The sequence below is a fragment of the Lycium barbarum genome, chromosome 6 (assembly GCF_019175385.1).
Source record: "Lycium barbarum isolate Lr01 chromosome 6, ASM1917538v2, whole genome shotgun sequence".
Lineage (NCBI taxonomy): Eukaryota > Viridiplantae > Streptophyta > Magnoliopsida > Solanales > Solanaceae > Lycium > Lycium barbarum.
In genome coordinates, this window is record NC_083342.1 from 41,713,621 (window position 1) to 41,732,696 (window position 19,076).

Genomic DNA, 19,076 nt, shown 5'->3' on the forward strand with positions numbered 1-19,076 from the left:
TGAGATTTGAGAAGAGAAAATTAGTGTGGATGAAAATAAAATGGAGAGGAATTTATATAGGAGTGGAAAAGGGGTTAAAGTGTTAAAAATAAAAGTTTGGGGGGTTGGGTGGTGGAGGGGGGCCAAAAATCTCATTTTTGGCCGTTGCCAACGGCCAAAAATAAATTTGGACCGTTGGGCAACGGTCCAGTAATGTCCATATTCGCCCAGATTTAAACAAAAAAAAATTATCGGTTAACCGGTCGGCCAACCGGCCGGTTCCGGTTAAACGGTTAAAAAAAAAACGTAACCGGCCCGGTATACTACGGTTTTCGCAACCGCCAAACCGGTATGCCAGTTCCGGTGCCGGTTTCGGTTGTTATAACTGGCCCGGATAACAGGCTTACTTGTGCATGCTCTGATCAAAAAAGTAATTTATTTTATTATATCTGGGTAATTTAGTAAACTTCACATTGCATTATTGGTTTCTTAATATATAGGGCAAAAAACTTATATGTACATGGTAAGGAGATATATTTACAGAACATGACGATTTTTTTCAGTTTACAAAATATACCAATAGATTTGTTACAAAATTTATACGAATTAGGCAAATTAAAAAGAAGCAAATAAAACACATTAAATAATGTAAGGAAATCGTTTTACTTATTTTATCCTCTTTTCTCTCTCCATTCAAAATTTAGAGATATAGTTCCCTGATTTTATCCAACTTTTGCTTCCTTATTTCATCCACCTTTCTCTCCCCATTCAAAATTAAGAGATATTGTTACCTAATTTTCTCCAACTTTTACTCAAAAAGTCCATTATAATCGGTAATTTTTATGTACAAAGTTCATACACCAAAAAACATATATGTATAATTTTCGTATGCAATATGTATAACTATATAGATTCTTATAATTTTTATATATGAAATATGTATAAAAATTTGTATAAAAATTATATGAGTATTTTTATTATTATAAAGTACATATAAATTGTATAAAATCTAATATAAGTATGTATAAATTTTGAGAAAAATATGTATAATTAACTTTTAATTGATACAAACCAGATTTCATACAAAGACCATACACCAGAAAATAAATATATATTAATTTTTGTATGCAATATGTATAAATGTATAAATTCATTATAATTTCTACGTATGAAATATGTATAAAAGTAGTATGTATATTGTGATTATGATAAAGTACATATAAATTATATAAAATATGATCAAAGTATGTATAGATTATGAGAAAATATATATGTATAATAAGTTTTCTGATTGATACAAACCAAATTCCATCCACATTTCATACACATCAGTTTTCAACATTTCTAAGACTAATTGATATCGAATTTGTTCGCATTTCATACACATTTGTGTCGCATATATCTAAAAAATGACACATAGCAGACTCCATACACATTTCATACATATATTAGTTTTCAATTTTTTTTAAAACTACAGTTTATATAATTTATACAGATTTTCAAAATACACAATGATCATATATATCTCAAAACGATACAAATCAATTTTTACATACAATTAATATACAAGTTAGTAATCAAAGATACTTTGTAATATTGGTTTGAAAATTTATACTAGGAGAGAAGATGAACTTTAGGTATGAAAATGGTGTCTATCATAGAGGGAGAGATAGAGAAATAAATATTTTAAAAAAGAAGAAGAAGTTGAATGGTAACTATCCTAGAATTAAGTCCACATTTAAAATCGAATTTTCTTCCTTAAAAAAAGCCTTAAATCGTGGGTATCCCATGAAGCCCAAATCTGGTATTTGTAATTTTGTTGGTATATTTTGTAAATAAGGAAAAATATCTTTTTATTTTGTAATATAGTCTTCAATAAGTATTATTAGGTCATTTTCCCTTCTTAATATGTGTGTTTTTAGTACGATATATTTATCAAAACAACATATATTTATCAAACTGCAGATTACAGTACACTATTTGACCTCATCCCATGATACGCAAATAACATATACTTCACCTGATTTCTACAAAGCTGCAGAAAATGAATCAATGCAAATGAGGTCACAAAAAGGAGATTTGAGTGATTAATATAAAATAGAAACCCAAAGATGCAACTCGAAAATATAAATTCTCCTTTCATTCATCCCTTCATTTTAAGGATCATATACAAATATCAAAAGCATATATGACAAAAAAATAAAATAAAAATTTATATACTGTAAAAAATACCTATTAGTAAAATAATACAATCACAACATCATTAAGAAAAAAATATCTGTCACTTTTTGTATCTTATTATGTGAAAAAACTAAAATGAAAGAAGCAAAAGACACCAGCAAATAGGCAGCTAAAAGCACATAGTTTGAACAACCCATATTTTAGCGTATGCAACTGAGTAGCAGTTTCTAAAATGTTAGCGTAAAGCTAATATTTTATCGCCATTTTTAAATGTATAATATGGATATTAACCATATTTGACTGATACATGTATTTTGTGGTCTTGTAATTCAGTTGCCAATATTGTGATTCTAGAGAATTTCCTACTCAGTTAGTTAGTTAGTTAGTCAACAGACCAGCTAGTTAGTTAGTCCAGAACTGTTAGTTTGTTAGTTACAGCTGTCAAGAAAGTAGTTAAGCAGTTGGAGCAGTTATTGAAATTGGATCAGCTGTGATCTATATAGCATTGTATTCAATTCATTCTAGAATCATCTATGAAAATATATCATTTCTCTTATCCTACTTCTTCTTCCTAAAATCACCTAAATCCCCCATTTTCTTAACTGTTAAGCTCGAGTTTCCTCTGTTGAAACTCCTCTACAGTTACCTGAATTCTCGATTAGTTCTTAATCCTGCAATTCAGTTATCAGTGGTATCAAAGCCATTGAATCCTCGGCATCAATGGCAAAAGGCACTAGGGCAAATGGAGAACAAACTAGTGGAGATTCTCCTTCTGAAATGGGAGAACTGAGAGAGATGATGCAAAAGATGTTAGCAGAATTGGGAACCTTGGCAGGTGATGTATCCAATTTGAAGAAACTGGATCAAACAGTACTCGAATTGAAGAATCAACTCACAAATACAGATGAACGTAGGCGAGATAAAATTCCAATGGAACACGAACAAGAAGATCCAATTAGGGTGGATCACTTAGAAGAAAGAAGGGCCAGAACTGAAGAAAGGGTCCAAAGAGGAAGGAGCCCTGCTAGCTATACTTCTCACCATTCGAACTTCTCTAGATGGTCAAGAATGGATTTCTTAAGGTTTACTGGGGAAGATTTAAGTTCTTGGTTGTTCAAAATCGAACAATTCTTTGAAATGGAAAATGTTCCAGGCCATGAGAAAGTTAATGTAGCTGCTTTACAATTGGAGGGTGAAGCCATACAATGGCATTTGTCCTTTATGAGATATAGAAAATACCTTCAACCTGCTACTTGGAATGATTATGTCATGGCGATGGTGGAAAGATTTGGTACAGATTTTGATGATCCCATGGAGGAAATCAAGAAGGTGAAGCAAGTAGGAAGTGTGGTGGAGTATCAGGCTATTTTTGAAAGGAACTTGACTAGGGTCACCTTGTCTCAAGAAAATACTATCAGTTGCTTCATTGGAGGACTGAAACCTGAGTTGAACATAGCTGTTAAGAGGGCTGAACCTATCACATTAACACAAGCTTACAAATCTGCCAGAATGGAAGAGGCATATCTTGCTGCTGTAATAAAAAGTTCTTTTCCTGCTATGAGTTCAAGCAATGTGGGAAATTCTTCAAGAAGGTTTAATGATCAGAGGGGGCAGTACAACAAACCTATTTTGCCAACACCTAATAGAGGAGGACAACCAACTCAAAGAGGATTCAATCGAAGAACCCTTACACCAGAAGAGATGACTGAAAAAAGGGCTCAAGGACTTTGCTTCTTTTGTAATGAGAAGTATGTTCCGGGCCACAAGTGCAGGAATTTGAAACAACTATATCTTCTTGAGTTAGAAGAACAAGAAGAAGAAGACCAGTGTTGTGAACAAGAATCACCAACTGAGGAGGCAGATCAAGCAATAGAGCAAATCCAAGAAAAATTAGAGATTTCCATGCATGCTTTAAATGGATCACTGGGGTATAGGACCTTAAGAGTTACGGGTTATCACTCTAAGAAACCTTTACACATATTGGTGGACACAGGAAGTTCACACAACTTCATTGATCCATCACTGGTGGAACAGTTGGGGTGTCCTGTTGTTCAAACCATTTCTCAACCAGTTGCTACAGGAAATGGTAGCATACTAGTGGACAAGATGTGTAGGATCTCTTGGTTATTACAAGGAGCAGAATTTTCAGCTGAATTCTTGGTGTTACCCTTGGGCAACTGTGGGGTAGTCCTAGGGGTTCAGTGGTTATTGACATTAGGTGATATCAAAATGAACTTTAGAAATTTAACAATAGAGTTTATGTATAAGGGCAAGAAACATGTTCTAAGGGGTGCTGGTAAACAGATATTGAACACTGGAGCTGGGAAACTAGCCAAGATTCCATCAGGTAATCATACACAACTCTATATGCTTCAGTTGGTATCCAATTTGAATGAAGAAAGACAATGGTATTCTCTAGAAAACTAAGAACACATCTGTCACTGATCCTGCCCTAGCTAGTTTACTACTTGAGTTTAAAGAATTATTTGCAGAACCAACTACACTCCCACCTTCTAGAGGAGTGTTTGACCATAGGGTAGTGTTGCAAGCTGGTACTGAACCAATCAATAAAAGACCATACAGGTATCCATCAATTAAAAAGGATGTGATAGAGTCTTTAGTTAATCAAATGCTTAAACAAGGGATCATTCAACCAAGTTGTAGTCCCTTTGCTGCACCTGTTGTATTAGTTGGAAAAAAAGATGGTACATGGAGATTATGTGTTGACTATAGAGATTTAAACAAAGCTACTGTGAAGAACAAATTTCCTATTCCAATAGTAGAAGATTTGTTAGATGAACTTGGAGGGTCTGAAATGTTTTCAAAAATTGATCTCAGAGCTGGTTATCACCAACTGAGAATGGCTACTGAGGATGTACCAAAAACTACATTTAGGACTCATTCCGGTCATTATGAGTACCTTGTTATGCCATTTGGTCTATCAAATGCCCCTGCAACTTTTCAAGGCCTGATGAATTCTGTGTTTCAGCAATTCTTAAGGAAATTTGTGCTTGTTTTCTTTGATGACATACTGATTTACAGCAGAGATATTAAAGCACATTTGATACACTTAAGGGCTGTTTTTCAAGAGATGCAAAAACACCAGTTGTATGCCAAGCAAAGTAAGTGTTTCTTTGGGGTTGACAGGATTGAATACTTGGGACACTTCATTACCAAGGAAGGGGTTTCTACTGATCCTCAAAAGATAGAATCAGTTCAGAAATGGCCTATGCCAACAACTCTGAAACAATTGAGAGGGTTCCTTGGATTAGCTGGTTATTATAAAAGATTCATCCGAGGATTTGGAGTGATTTCTAGACCATTAACTGATCTTTTGAAAAAGGACAGTTTCAAATGGTCTCAACAAGCAACTGGTGCTTTTGAAGCATTGAAATCTGCTTTGACAAAGGCTCCTGTACTTGCACTACCTGACATCACCAAGACTTTTGTGGTGGAGACTGATGCTAGTGGATATGGTATTGGGGCTGTACTGATGCAACAAGGTCACCCTATAGCTTTCATTAGTAAAGCATTATCACCTAAGCATGCTGCCTTATCAGTATATGATAGAGAGTTACTGGCCATTGTTCATGCAGTGACAAAATGGTCTCAGTATCTGTTAGGCCATAAATTTATCATCAAGACTGATCAAAAGGCTTTGAAGTATTTGATGGAACAAAAATTGCATACCAACTCTCAGCTGCTATGGTTGACTAAGTTGTTACCATTTGACTACACTATTGAATACAAAAAGGGGGTGGAAAACAAAGTAGCTGATGCTTTATCAAGGGTGACCGGTGCTGAGCTTATGAACTTATTGATTTCTCCTACAGACACTGATCTACTTCAAGCTATAACTGCTAGTTGGGCCACTGATAAGGAGCTCAAAGACTTAATTGAACACCTGCTGGCTACTCCTGATGCTCATTCACAATTTACTTGGTTGAATAACCAGTTGAGAAGGAAGGGGAAACTGGTAGTTGGCAAGGTACCTCAATTGAGGTCTGAAATCATCAAACTATGGCATTCTAGTCCTCAAGGTGGTCACTCAAGGGTGGAAGCAACCTTGAAAAGGTTGTTGACATTATTCTATTGGAAAGGCATCAGGTTGGATGTGAAACAGTTTATTCAGAACTGTGTTGTGTGTCAAAGAAGTAAGTCTGATCTAGCTGCTTACCCAGGCTTACTCCAGCCTCTTCCCATCCCTGAGGTGGTGTGGTCACAGATAAGCATGGATTTCATTGATGGTCTACCAAAATCACGGGGTCATGAGGTGATATTAGTGGCTGTTGATAGATTAAGCAAGTACGGCCATTTCATCCCTCTGAAACATCCCTATACTGCTCAGTCTGTTGCCAAAGTTTTCTTGGATAATATTGTCAAGCTCCATGGTTTACCTGATTCTATCATTAGTGACAGGGATGCTGTTTTCCTCAGTTCTTTTTGGCAAGACTTGTTCCACTTGCAAGGTGTGCAATTGAACACTTCTACAGCATATCATCCTCAGTCTGATGGTCAGACTGAGGTCTTAAACAGGTGCTTAGAAACCTACTTGAGATGTTTTTGTCTTGAAGATGCTACTAACTGGTTTTCTTGCTTACCCATGGCTGAGTACTGGTATAACACATCCTACCATTCAGCTATTAAAACAACCCCTTATGAAGCTCTCTATGGCAGACCCCCTCCTCTCCATTTACCTTACTTACCTGGGGAATCAGCTTCAGCTGAAGTTGATCATACATTACTCCAAAGAGAATTGAAGCTACAACTCTTGAAGCATCACTTGGGTAGAGCCCAACTCAGAATGAAACAGCAGGCAGACAACCATAGAAGTGACAGAAATTTTGATGTAGGGGATTGGGTGTTTCTCAAGGTGCAACCTTACAAGCAATCTACCCTCTCTTCTCAACCCTTCCACAAACTAGCAGCCAGATACTATGGTCCATTCCAAATTCTCAAGAAGGTTGGCCCAGTAGCTTACACTTTATTGTTTCCACCATCAGTCAAAATCCACCCCACTGTTCATGTTTCTCTTCTTAAGAAATGTCATGTTGTACCTACTGAAATTGCTTACCCTCCCACCACTGATATTGCTAACCCTCACTGTCCCAATCCTGAATCCATATTACAAAGAAGAATGGTGAAGAAAGGCAACAAAGCAGTAGCTCAAGTTTTGGTGGAGTGGACTGGTTTGTCTGCTGATCATGCTACATGGGAGTATTTCAATGTTCTCAAGACCAGATTCCCTGATTTTGATCCTTGAGGACAAGGATCTTTTCTAGGATGGGAGTCCTGATACATGTATTTTGTGGTCTTGTAATTCAGTTGCCAATATTGTGATTCTAGAGAATTTCCTACTCAGTTAGTTAGTTAGTTAGTCAACAGACCAGCTAGTTAGTTAGTCCAGAACTGTTAGTTTGTTAGTTACAGCTGTCAAGAAAGTAGTTAAGCAGTTGGAGCAGTTATTGAAATTAGATCAGTTGTGATCTATATAGCATTGTATTCAATTCATTCTAGAATCATCTATGAAAATATATCATTTCTCTTATCCTACTTCTTCTTCCTAAAATCACCTAAATCCCCCATTTTCTTAACTGTTAAGCTCGAGTTTCCTCTGTTGAAACTCCTCTACAGTTACCTGAATTCTCGATTAGTTCTTAATCCTGCAATTCAGTTATCATTGACCCATTTGTAAAAGGTCAATTATCCAACGCATTTTTAGTGGATAATATGGATGGATGCTTGTTTTTTCCTTAATCCATTTTGCCAGCACTACCTCAAACAACCTTTTCTCACACAAAATGATAATTAAGCTCAACATGTTTAGTGCGAGCATGAAGCGCACCTGATGTTTTCTGTGCACAGGAATGGAGGACAACTGAGAGGAAGACCAATGTCTTTAAGAAGGTAGGTAATCCAAGTTAGTTCTGCAACAAGTGATGCCAAAGTGCAAAATTCTGCTTCTGCGCTAGACTTGGCTAGTGTGTGATGTTTCTTGAGGCCCAGCTGATACAATTTGAGTCAAGAGAAACGCACAAACACGTAGTGGACCTTCGGGTTAGGGGGAAGCCGGCCCAATCGGCATTGGCAAAGCCAACCAAATCGAGAGAAGACTCGCCAAAGATGTGCAGGCCCAAGTCAGCAGTATCCACAATATAGCAAAGGACCCTTTTGACACCAGACCAGTGTATATCAGTTGGGCATTGCATAAATTGGCACAGAAAACTGACATCATGAGAGATTTCAGCCTAGTGAGGGTAAGATATTGTAAAGAACCAATGACACTCCTTTATTTTGAGGCATCGACAGGAGAGCTAGAGGACGCATGAACTGTGTTTGATGAAGGGCGGGTGGTAGGTTGATCCTCATAAACAGTGTTCTGGACTCCCATCCTACTTACCTTATGTCACTATTTCCTATGCTTGTGAGTGTGAGAAGAGGCTGGACAATCTTAGGAGAAACATTCTATGGGATGGTAAAAAAGATAGGGCATTTCATTTGGTAAAGTGGGATAAGGTGCTACGGGAGAAAAGAAAGGGTGGACTTGGCATTAGAAACTTGAAAACAAACAACACTAGCTTACTTATGAAGTGGCTGTGGAGGCACCCAAGGGTGTGGCCAAGTGGTCAATGAAGTGGGTTGAGCACCAAGAGGTCTCAGGTTTAATTTCTAACAGAGACAAAACACTAGGTGATTTATTCTCATTTGTTCTTGCCTAGGTGGACATAGTTACCTGGTACCTGTTGCTGGTGGGAGGTGGCAGGTATCTCGTGAAACTAGTCGAGGTGCGCGCAAGCTAGCCCGGACACCACGGTTATCAGAAAAAAGAAAATGAAGTGGCTGTGGAGATATCGAAAGAAAGCAAGTGGTTTATGGAGGAGGCCAGAAGGGTAATAATAGCTGGTATAATATGGGAAGCAAAGCCCATGGCACACAGGTCTTTTGCTTTCCTCTCATGGTATAGGCCTATGGAAACAGATTTGCAGTTTTACCCACTTTTGTAGCTAACTTATAGATTAAAAATGGCAATGGAAGGGATATAAGGTCATACACCATTAAGGACCAAGTATCATGATCTTTATGCTTTCCCTAACTCTGCAGGAAGTCTTGTCTCATTGCTGGAAGGGAAATAGTTGGTGCATTTCTTCTCGAAGAAACTGTTTTGACTGGGAAGTCCCAAGAATTGCTCTCCTACTGAAAGATTTAGAGAAGGTATCCCTCACTGAACAAGCAAAGGACTGTATTTTATGGAATGGAAACTTCTCATGCAGTAAGTTCATGCTACAGGATGATCAACAATGAGGGTCCCAGCTTTACCAATTGGCTATCGAAGAAAATTTGGAAGTTCAAGGCTCCTTCCAAAGTCAAGTGTTTTACATCGCTGGTGGCCCATGATGCATGCTTAACACACGATAACCTATAGAGAAGGGGAATGATCATATGCAGTAGAAGTTTCATGTGTAACAATGAGTTGGAAAATGGCAGTCATCTTTTCTTGCACTGCATTGCGGCTGGACAGTTTTGGTTTCTCTTTTTCAATCTTTTCAAGATACACACTGTGATGCCATACTCCGTTAAAGAGCTACTTAGCAGCTGGAACTCCAGGGGATTAAGCAAACCACTAAAGCAGATTTGGAACAGTCCTGCATATGCTGGATCTTATGGAAGGATAGGAATGCCAAATGCTTCGAAGGGAAGAAGAATAGCGTACAGCAGCTTAAATACAATTGTCTATGGTATTTGGCTTTTTGGTGTAATCTGCAGGATGTAAAGAATGAAGATAGCATGATAGATTTCATAGAATCATTACATGGATAGGACTTCAACATTACGAATCCTTCTTTTTATTTTTGTAAAGAGAGTTTCCTGACATGTTTACTGTCTTAGCACCATCTTAGTGCTTAGTTGTTCTTCTTATAATATACTGTATAACTTATTGACCTTTTCAAGGAATAAAAAAGAATCCTTCTACAATAGAAATGCCTTGAGTTGCGACCACAAAAATATGACTTCACTTTTGGTGTATAAGGAAAGTATAGCATCAAAATACATCATATAGCAACAAAAGAAAGTAGTCTGACCTTCTTAGCTTATCCGCGCTGCTTCCTAAGCCCTTTAAGGCTCACATAATTTAGCCAGTTCAATTCCTTTCCCCATCTGATGAACACTAACACAATAACTTGACTTAATGCACCTTGGAAGCTGAATACTACCTTTTCTTTTAATCTAACAGTTGAACGTATCCCCCCTGCAGGTGTTGGAAAAATAAGCACACTATTGCAATTATCATAATTTCTTGAGACATGGTGAGTTGGAGCGCATGTATACGTCAGAAGAAGAGTGCCAGACAAATAAATGGACATTGAACAGTGCTCACCAGTCAGCACAACATTATGAGCTTTCATCCTAGTAGAAGTGGGGGTTTGGATCTTGTTTTCAAAAGATTACACAGATGAGATCATCACAAAATCTTTCAGAACAATGAAAAAAAGACTGCAGTAGCTTCAGCATTGGAAAAGACTTCCCAGAAAGGAATTTCAACCTTAGATGGATGAGACACAATTATATGCACATCTAACTATATTAGACCTGATGGTTGCACAATTGTTTCCAGAACCCAAAGCAGTCGATAAGGAATACCAGATAGATCTTTTTGATAACAAAGAATAACAGATAGATCTTCAATAATTAAAAGGAAAAAGAAAATGAAATACCAGATAGAATGATAAACATGGACTAAGCATGTGCTCTCGGTGCCTCAGATGGTACGTTCGCATCTTGACAGTGCTCTGCACAATCTATAAAACTTGAAACTGAACTAGCAAAACATAACTGCACAGCTAAGAATGAAACATATTTCTGCAAATAATTCTTTCATATTTCAATGAAAGAAACTATATTCCGAGAAACAAAACTTCAGTTATAGTGAGTAAAACAACCCGAGCTTTTGGTCTCAGAAGAAGTTCAGCTCATCAACTACTGGTACATGACTAAGATAATAGAGTTAACCAAAAAAAGATTCATAGTTGACTATCAGATTTTTGGAATCATGATACAAAAAGTATTTTCTACCACTTATTTCCTATATGCTTCTGTTCAGATTAAACACCTATTTCTGAGAAAACGTCTGCTACCACCATGGAACACCTCCGTTGACATTTGTGCAGTACAGATTTCTAAAACTTCAGCTTGTTAAAGCTCCATAAATCAACCAGTATATTTAGCAGCAACAGCTGGAGCAAGAAGCAATATCTCTCAGTCCAGAAGAATCTGTCAATGAAGTCGTAGAACCTTTTGAACATTGTATAAATATCTCTCTTCAGTAATAAGAAGGCTATTGAAGACTGTATGAATGGTCCCAACTACCAGTAGCTATTTCCAAGAACTATCCAATTTGAACTGTAGAGCCTAAACTATGCTATATTCTGCTTCTCCAAAATATAGATACAGATTAACTGCTGTATATGCACAAACACTTTAGTCAAAAATTCTCTCCCCAGTGGACAATAGTATGAAAACAAAAGAACTAAAAATGCAAAGCACCCCTGGGATGAGAAACACGGGTTTCCAGCTACCTGGACTGGAAAGATCTAACTCAGTGGCTTTAGCAGCTTCTAGTAGTCGACCAGTTAGGTCAACCCCAACTATTCCAGCTAATGTACCAGCTGTATTTGAAACTCCCATAACAATTCCTGCATATCTTGGAGCGATGTCCATGTGGTTAACTGCAAACCCAGCTCTTCCTAATGCCAAGAAACCAAGAGCCACAGAGGAACAAAATAAAGCGCCACCAGATGTTCTGAACAAAGGAAGAGCCATTAATGCAATAGATGCAACCATGAAACCCACTGTGTTTAAAACTTTCCTGGTTTTAGTAATAGACAGGATTCTCTTGGTGACAAGGTGATCCACAATCACCCCACCGATATTTGAAAATATAAACATGTTGAAGTAGGGCAGCATTTTGGATGAACCCATTTCTTGAAGGCTGAGCTGGAGACCCAATTCGAAGTATGTTGGAAGCCAGTTCATAAGCACATAAAGAGCATAATGAAAAGTGAAATTGCTCACAACAATGGCCCAAACCGGTAAGCTAACGAGGATGTGCTTCCAAGGGATTTTACTGGCATTATCTGCCTTCATCTTTGAACTCCCTTTGATGGGAAGTAATGATTCCCCAAAGCCAGCAGCAGTTGCTTTTCGATGGTCAGAACGAGGTGGATCAGTAGCATAACTGAACCAGACTAATGACCACATTGCACCTAAAAATGCTTCAGCTAGAAATACAGATTGAGGACCCCTAAATTTCACCAGGCTAGGAAGCATAAGCATACCCATAGCTGCACCTAAGTACATTCCAGAGGTTGTAAAAGAAACAGATCGTGATCTTTCATGTGGTGGTACCCACTGTGCAAGGACAGTGTGAATAGATGGAAAAATGAAACCTTGAGCCACCCCAACAAGAAAGCGGGCTATTACTAGGATCATCGGTTTGCTTGGGTCAAGGGGTACAAAAGCGCAAGTTAGCGACCACAAAACAAATGAAAGGAGAAGGACACGGCGTCCCCCTATCTTTTGAGCAACCCAGCCACCAGGTACTTGTGAACAGGCATAACCATAATAAAAGGTTGAAAGGATTACACCTTTGCTACTCTGATTTATTCCTACAGCATGAGCAGCAACAGTATACGCAATAGAAAAGCCCACCCGCTCTACGTAGCAGACTGACGTGCAGATGAAGGTCAAAATTACAATTAAGTAATGCTTCGGGAATTTACTGCTTCCCATTGCTTCCAAATTTGTAAAATAAAACCACACACCAGATCACCGCATAGGCGGTTCTTTGACAAAGGCGTCCAAAGAGTGCACTTGAAATTCTGTTGAAGTGATCCAAGAAACAGAGACGACGATTTAGAGCCTTGATAATATTAGAATACAAAGGAGACTTGAATTAAATACTTAGCTCATAAATGAACATGCTGAAACAGAAAATAAGAATAATAGAGATACTATATCCACAAACCACTCACAGAGATTCAAAAAGGGGCAAGCTGGAAACAAAGGGGAAGCGTGTGAGAGGCAGGAAACACCAGAAACCAATGGTTCAACTTTTATCTAGAAATTGGATTCAAGTAATTTGGATTTTCGCCTCCTTGATGCATGGAAGGCATCATTTCGATAGCAGCCATAATCGCGAATTGAACAGACTTCATTATCAGGCCTAGCCTACTGAGTGTTAAGTAAATGATCATGACACCCCTTCACATCCTACTCAATCTGGTAAGATATGTCACTAAAATCAAAGTCATCCCATTCAGGGTCATTTTTGTCTCATTTTGCTTTTGAATTCTATGGACGAGCATCTCCAGGTTATATATTAGGATTTGGAAGACCGAAGACGGAGCATACTAGAGGTCGGATGACAAAGCCTCCTCCTCGATAAGGATTTCTCTACCGCTACTCTCCCAGGAAATAAACCTTTTTTATTACTAAATTCTTTTGACGAGTTCAGACAGGGGGGGGGGGGGGGGGTAAAAAGAGATCATGTCTATCAGTCGAAAGCAGATATTTCACCCTTGCTCCAATGGTCTGCAAATTGAGGAATGGAAAGGAGGACACAGGTCAAGTGAACTTCTCCAGCACAAATCAATATTGATTGTGGCTGGACTCCTCTATTAATCTATCAATCTCGCTTCTTGTTCATTTTTCTCCACTAAAACATAGCCACCACAGGAAGAAGCTATAAGTATTTGCTTAAAACGGCCTTGATTTACTAGTAGAAGAACGACATCAAGCAACGGTATTTTGAATGTGGCAAGAAGTGAATATACATTTTCCAATGTAATATGAACTCACACTTAAATCTAGAGCACCACAAATGCATTAGGAGGGTTTTCAATTTCTTTGATCCTCCGTCCAAGAAACTATCCCCATAATGCGCGACAGCAGAAACTTAATGGGGTACTGGCAGACCCTCCAATTGAGAAACTATAAACCAAATTTCTGCAGTAGACTCAGCAGCGACATGGAATGAGTGGCACTTCAGTCGACCTTTTTCCCGCAGATGCAACAGTTCGTATCACTCTCTCATGCCATTGGATCTTAACATTTACTGGAGCCGTAAGGATGCCTCTCATAACAAGATAGTGCCATTTTGGACCTTCACTTCTCACAGAAATTTCCCAGATCATCAGCAGAACCAGATTAGTTCACTTTGGTAGAACCTCAAAGAGAAATTGCCATCATAAAGAAGCTAACTACCACCTACTAACTCACACTGTGTTTGGTTTCACCAAGAGAGAGAGGCACGGGAAAGGAATAGAAGATTCATTAAGTTACTTTCCTTACATGGGACATTCAAATCCTCTACTTTTACCTCTACTCCTCTTTTACTTCCTTATTGATCAAGGAAAAAATCCATGATGCTCCCATCTGGCTAAGCCTTGGTGAACAGTGTTACCTGGTACTTGTTGCTAATGGGAGGTAGCAGGTATCATGTGGAATTAGACTAGGTGCGCGCAAGCCGGCCCAGACACCACTGTTATAAAAAAAAAAAAAAAAAAAAAAAAGAACGATCCATGGTGCTCCTCTTTTACTTCCAACCCTCCTACCACTATCAATTTTCATTCACCCATATGTTTAGCACAGTTAGTTATCAGTTGATTTAATGTCAAATTAGTCTTAATTTTCTTTGGCTTCATGTTTTCATACTGAAACTCCAAATCATTCTTATTGTGGTGCTACTTCACCATATTGTTTGAAAAAGGGAATACGGAAATGAAAGCAGTAACAACAACGAAATAATGCGACAAAGAAAAAACAAACCTTTATCAGCTACCCACAACAAAAGGTCAACACAATCTCACCCCTCATTTTCCCTCATTTCTACAACGAATTCTAAATGAACAAACAAAAAAGTTCCACATTGATCAAATTAACAAAAAATAAAACTGTAGGATATTTGAGCATTTTAATATTAATATTTTATTGGAGTGCCTCTCAATTGCTTCCTTATCCAATTCGTTTATGGCAGAAGTTGTGTCCGTTGTTGCCCTTTGAAATTCTTATAACCACTATTTCATTACTCCTTTTAGTTAGTGGAAGAATGTGCCAATAATTTCCCTTGTAACTCTTATAACTTATTCATCCATATTCTCATAATTTACTACTCCATATTGTCACATTATTACCCCACCTTCCCTCTACTCTTCTGATTCATTTCAAGGATGAATTTCTTCACCTATAAATAGTTAGTCATCCTTACTTTGCGGTGGGTGAAAAATATTAGAGAGTTCTTGAAAAGTGAGGAAAAAAAAGAGTTTTATTTAGTTGAAGGAAGTGTTCTTTTGATGGAGCTTTGGACTCAACATTTTGTACAGAGTTTGTTGAGTTGTAGGATGTTGTCGGACTATTTTATATTGGGATAAGTCAGGAAAATTACTGCTGGACCGTAAAAATTTGCTGCAGTAGGCTTGAATCTCCTTAAAAGAGAGCGAGATATTCGCGCCTCAGATGCTTTTATTTCTTCATTTTATTTTTCAATTGTTCTTTCAGTTGTAATTTCACAAACAAAAACTAATAATGCAAAGTACTCACAAACTAAAACCATAAAAGCAGTTCAAGAATTATAGTGTACTTTAAGCTTAAAGGTCATTACCACATTGATTAACTTAACAATAAAAGGAAGAGGAAAAGAATGAAATTACCAGATATTGAGAAGAACCCTAAAAAGGGTGTGTTTGGTCTTTGATGGATTCTAATTAGAGAAGCATTGTGGGAAATGAACGAAAATTAAAGAAAAGACCAGAGATTCTAATTTGATGCCAAAGCAAGTGACAGTTGTGGGCTGGCAGAGGGGAAAGGAGGGACTGTAGAGTGTAGAGGGGAGTTACAACTTACAGACATATTTCTCTTTTGCTTTTTTTTGAAAAAATTATGCGACAGTGCAAACACGTAGACTATATTTACGATATATAATTATAATTTTAACCAAATGTAGATATGTTCGGAGTGTTGTAACAAATCTATATATAATATAAAACTAGGCATAGACAAAATGATATGACATCTCTCTATGACCTACAATGTTATTTATCTTTTTTCTCTTTTTTTTTTGAATTTTTTCTCACTTTAAATTAATGTATCATATATTAGATAGCCAAAAACTCACTCTCATAATTCTATTAATCACACCTTTTCCTCTTCCTCTCAACTGCTGAAAATGTGTAAGAAATTTTCTACGTTTGAACGATTCACTTACTGTCAAACATCAATGCTTATTCCTCATTCTGAAAGCAAGTGGGACAATTAGCATTTATTTCCCTATAATTAGCATTTATTGGTACATATTAGTAGTAGTAATACTTACAGACTGTTAGCTAGCAGCGGAAATAATGAGCACGTAACCCTCCTAATTAATTTGCTTCATGCAGCTTTTTACTTCATGCGGCATGTTAAAGCCAATGGTCGTCCAGTGAATTGCTTGAGCCAGGTAACATCCTCCCCCCCCCCCCTCTCTCTCTCTCTCTATATATATATATATCTTAATATAATTTCTTTTCACTTAATTTTTCTCTCATCCTTTTTACCATATTTAATTGATCGAATGCTGGACGTCATGTTTTTGTTTGATTTTTCTTCTCATGGGTGTTTTTCATTTTTGATTTCTGATGATTATTATTGAGCTTTTAGTTAGTGACAATGTATTATACAGGACCACGAGAATCATTTGAAGTCTTCATCTTGTGGCAAAAGACCAAAATTTCACAGGTAGAGATTTCAAGTATTTTTCTTTTGAGTATTTCTTTTGTGATGTATGATATTTGAAGTATTTGTTGAGAATTTTATTTTATTATGCTGAATTTGATTGAAATAATATCAATATGTTTGTAGGAATATCATTTGGATTACATGTGAGTGAATTGTTTTTGCAAGAATGAAAAGGGAGTCTCGTGAGAAGAGATTTTTCCAGAATTAGGATTTTGTATTGTAAATTAAAGTTAGGCATAAACAAGGTGATGTAACACCTCTCTATAGCAAACAATTCTATTTCTCCTTTTTTTGGCCATTGATCTTTCATTTGTTCATTCAACCTATTTTAAAAACTCAAGAACTCTTTAGTAAATTTCTCTAATAACCTGCTTAGAAACACAAAATTTTCTACAAAATCAAGAAAAAGAAAGGCGTTGCTGATTAGCGATTGGAGTGCAGTGGCTATTCCAACCATAAATTCTATACGTGTCACACTTATGAAGAAATATTGTTTCAATTTTAATTACCCCATCTTTCGTATTCTTCATTGCAGAAAGCTTAACAGTCTCTAATAGTGTTATTACTTTATCTTTTGGCATTCCCCATCCATTATTGCTATAAAGCACAGTGTTTTCAGTAAGTATTGTTAGGGAAACTAATTTGGGCCTAAATGATGTTCAAGGAACTCTATTCGACATGGCAGAAATATTGGAGGTTTTTATGTATGTCAAATGAGATATCTTCAAAAGGTTTATCATTTTTATTTATAGATGTCTACCATGTAGTTTCTTTAGTATGTGCACTCATCTTTATTATATGTTATATTTTACCTAAATCTTATTATGAATCACTTAATCTTGTATGTCTTAAATTTTTGTTCCTCGAATTATCTTGAGAAACTGATATTGGAGGAGGGATCCATACTGATTCCATGACTTTGGAGCCTAAAGTAAGGATTGGTTATGCTTATTCATTTTTTCATGTGGTCTTCTTTATATTGTTGTTTTTATACTGTTAAAAAATTGTGAAATAAATAAAATTTAACTCTCTACTTAAGGAAAAAATAGATAATACAAAGAAAAATATTATATTTTAAAATATGAATATCAATCATAGATATATATCTTACCAATCCTATTGGTTTTTTTTTTTTAAACGGAGCCTGGATATTTCATTTTTTTTAGTCCAACCAAACCAACCATAAAAGTATTTTAATTGATAATAGTAATACGAATCCCCTAAAAAATGGATCTAATTGCACTTCACGCTCCAGATTTTTTATGATTCAATGTATCATTCTTGTGTGAAACGGGGCATATCGGGGAAGAGAACAAGAAAATAGCACATGAGCCCATATATCTGACAAGTCGAACTGCACGTTCGACCCGAGATGCATCTTCTTCTATTTTTGTAAACATATAAGCTTATATATATTTTAGATATACAAAGAAAAAAATATGTATGTTATACACATACACACAGAGAGAGCTTCAACTTTTTTAAATGATATATATTACTTTTTTGACAAAAATAAACGGGGTAGTTTCAACTATCCAAAAAGCATCTTCCGAAGATCAAAGACTCTTAGGCAATTCAAGTACAAAAAAATGCAAAAATTAAGTATATATTAATAATAAAATAATTTAAAACTCGATAAATTCCTATATATTTGGAGTTGAACACTAAAAGAATCTTTAGAATATTTTAAGCACTCAAATGTTTTAAAAAATTTATGTAAAAAATTAGCTATGGTATTTTACAACCGCGAAGCGCGGAGAAAATCACTAGTACATAATATATGTGTGCGACTGTATGCACAGATACTAGTGTTTGTAAATGAAGAAAGGATTTTAGATTGTTGAAAGAAGAACCCTAAGGCCAGAGTGAGAAGAGTTATGACCCGATAGCTCTATGCCTACGGTTCCTTGTTAGGGGTTCATATAAGCTGGTACGTCAGGTCTTGTCTCCTAGCGGAGAGCTACCGGGTATTCATTCAAAAAGAATGACATGTGAACTCATGATTTCTCTTTAAAATTAGATACTTTCTGTATATATTTTCTAAAATTATACTCCCTTTGTCCCAATTTATGTGATACATTTTCCTTTTTAGTCTATCCCAAAAAGAATGATACATTTTCTTATTTGACAACAATTTAACTTTAAAC

At 36.6% G+C, this 19,076-nt stretch overlaps 1 protein-coding gene across 1 annotated transcript; it reads right to left on the reverse strand.

Moving 5' to 3' along the window:
* Nucleotides 1–1,911: 1,911 nt before the first annotated feature.
* LOC132643799 (probable anion transporter 5) lies at nucleotides 1,912–16,443 on the reverse strand. Its single transcript, XM_060360328.1, has 3 exons — nucleotides 15,867–16,443; nucleotides 10,242–13,037; nucleotides 1,912–2,014 (listed from the first exon to the last, which is right to left on the reverse strand). The coding sequence occupies exon 2, from the start codon at nucleotides 12,946–12,948 to the stop codon at nucleotides 11,638–11,640; it is 1,311 nt and encodes a 436-aa protein (XP_060216311.1). The 5' UTR covers nucleotides 12,949–13,037; nucleotides 15,867–16,443; the 3' UTR covers nucleotides 1,912–2,014; nucleotides 10,242–11,637.
* Between the last annotated feature and the right edge of the window lie 2,633 nt (nucleotides 16,444–19,076).

Excerpts from the sequence above, each read along its gene's own strand:
- LOC132643799 (XM_060360328.1), bottom strand. The coding sequence starts at position 12,948 with ATGGGAAGCAGTAAATTCCCGAAGCATTACTTAATTGTAATTTTGACC.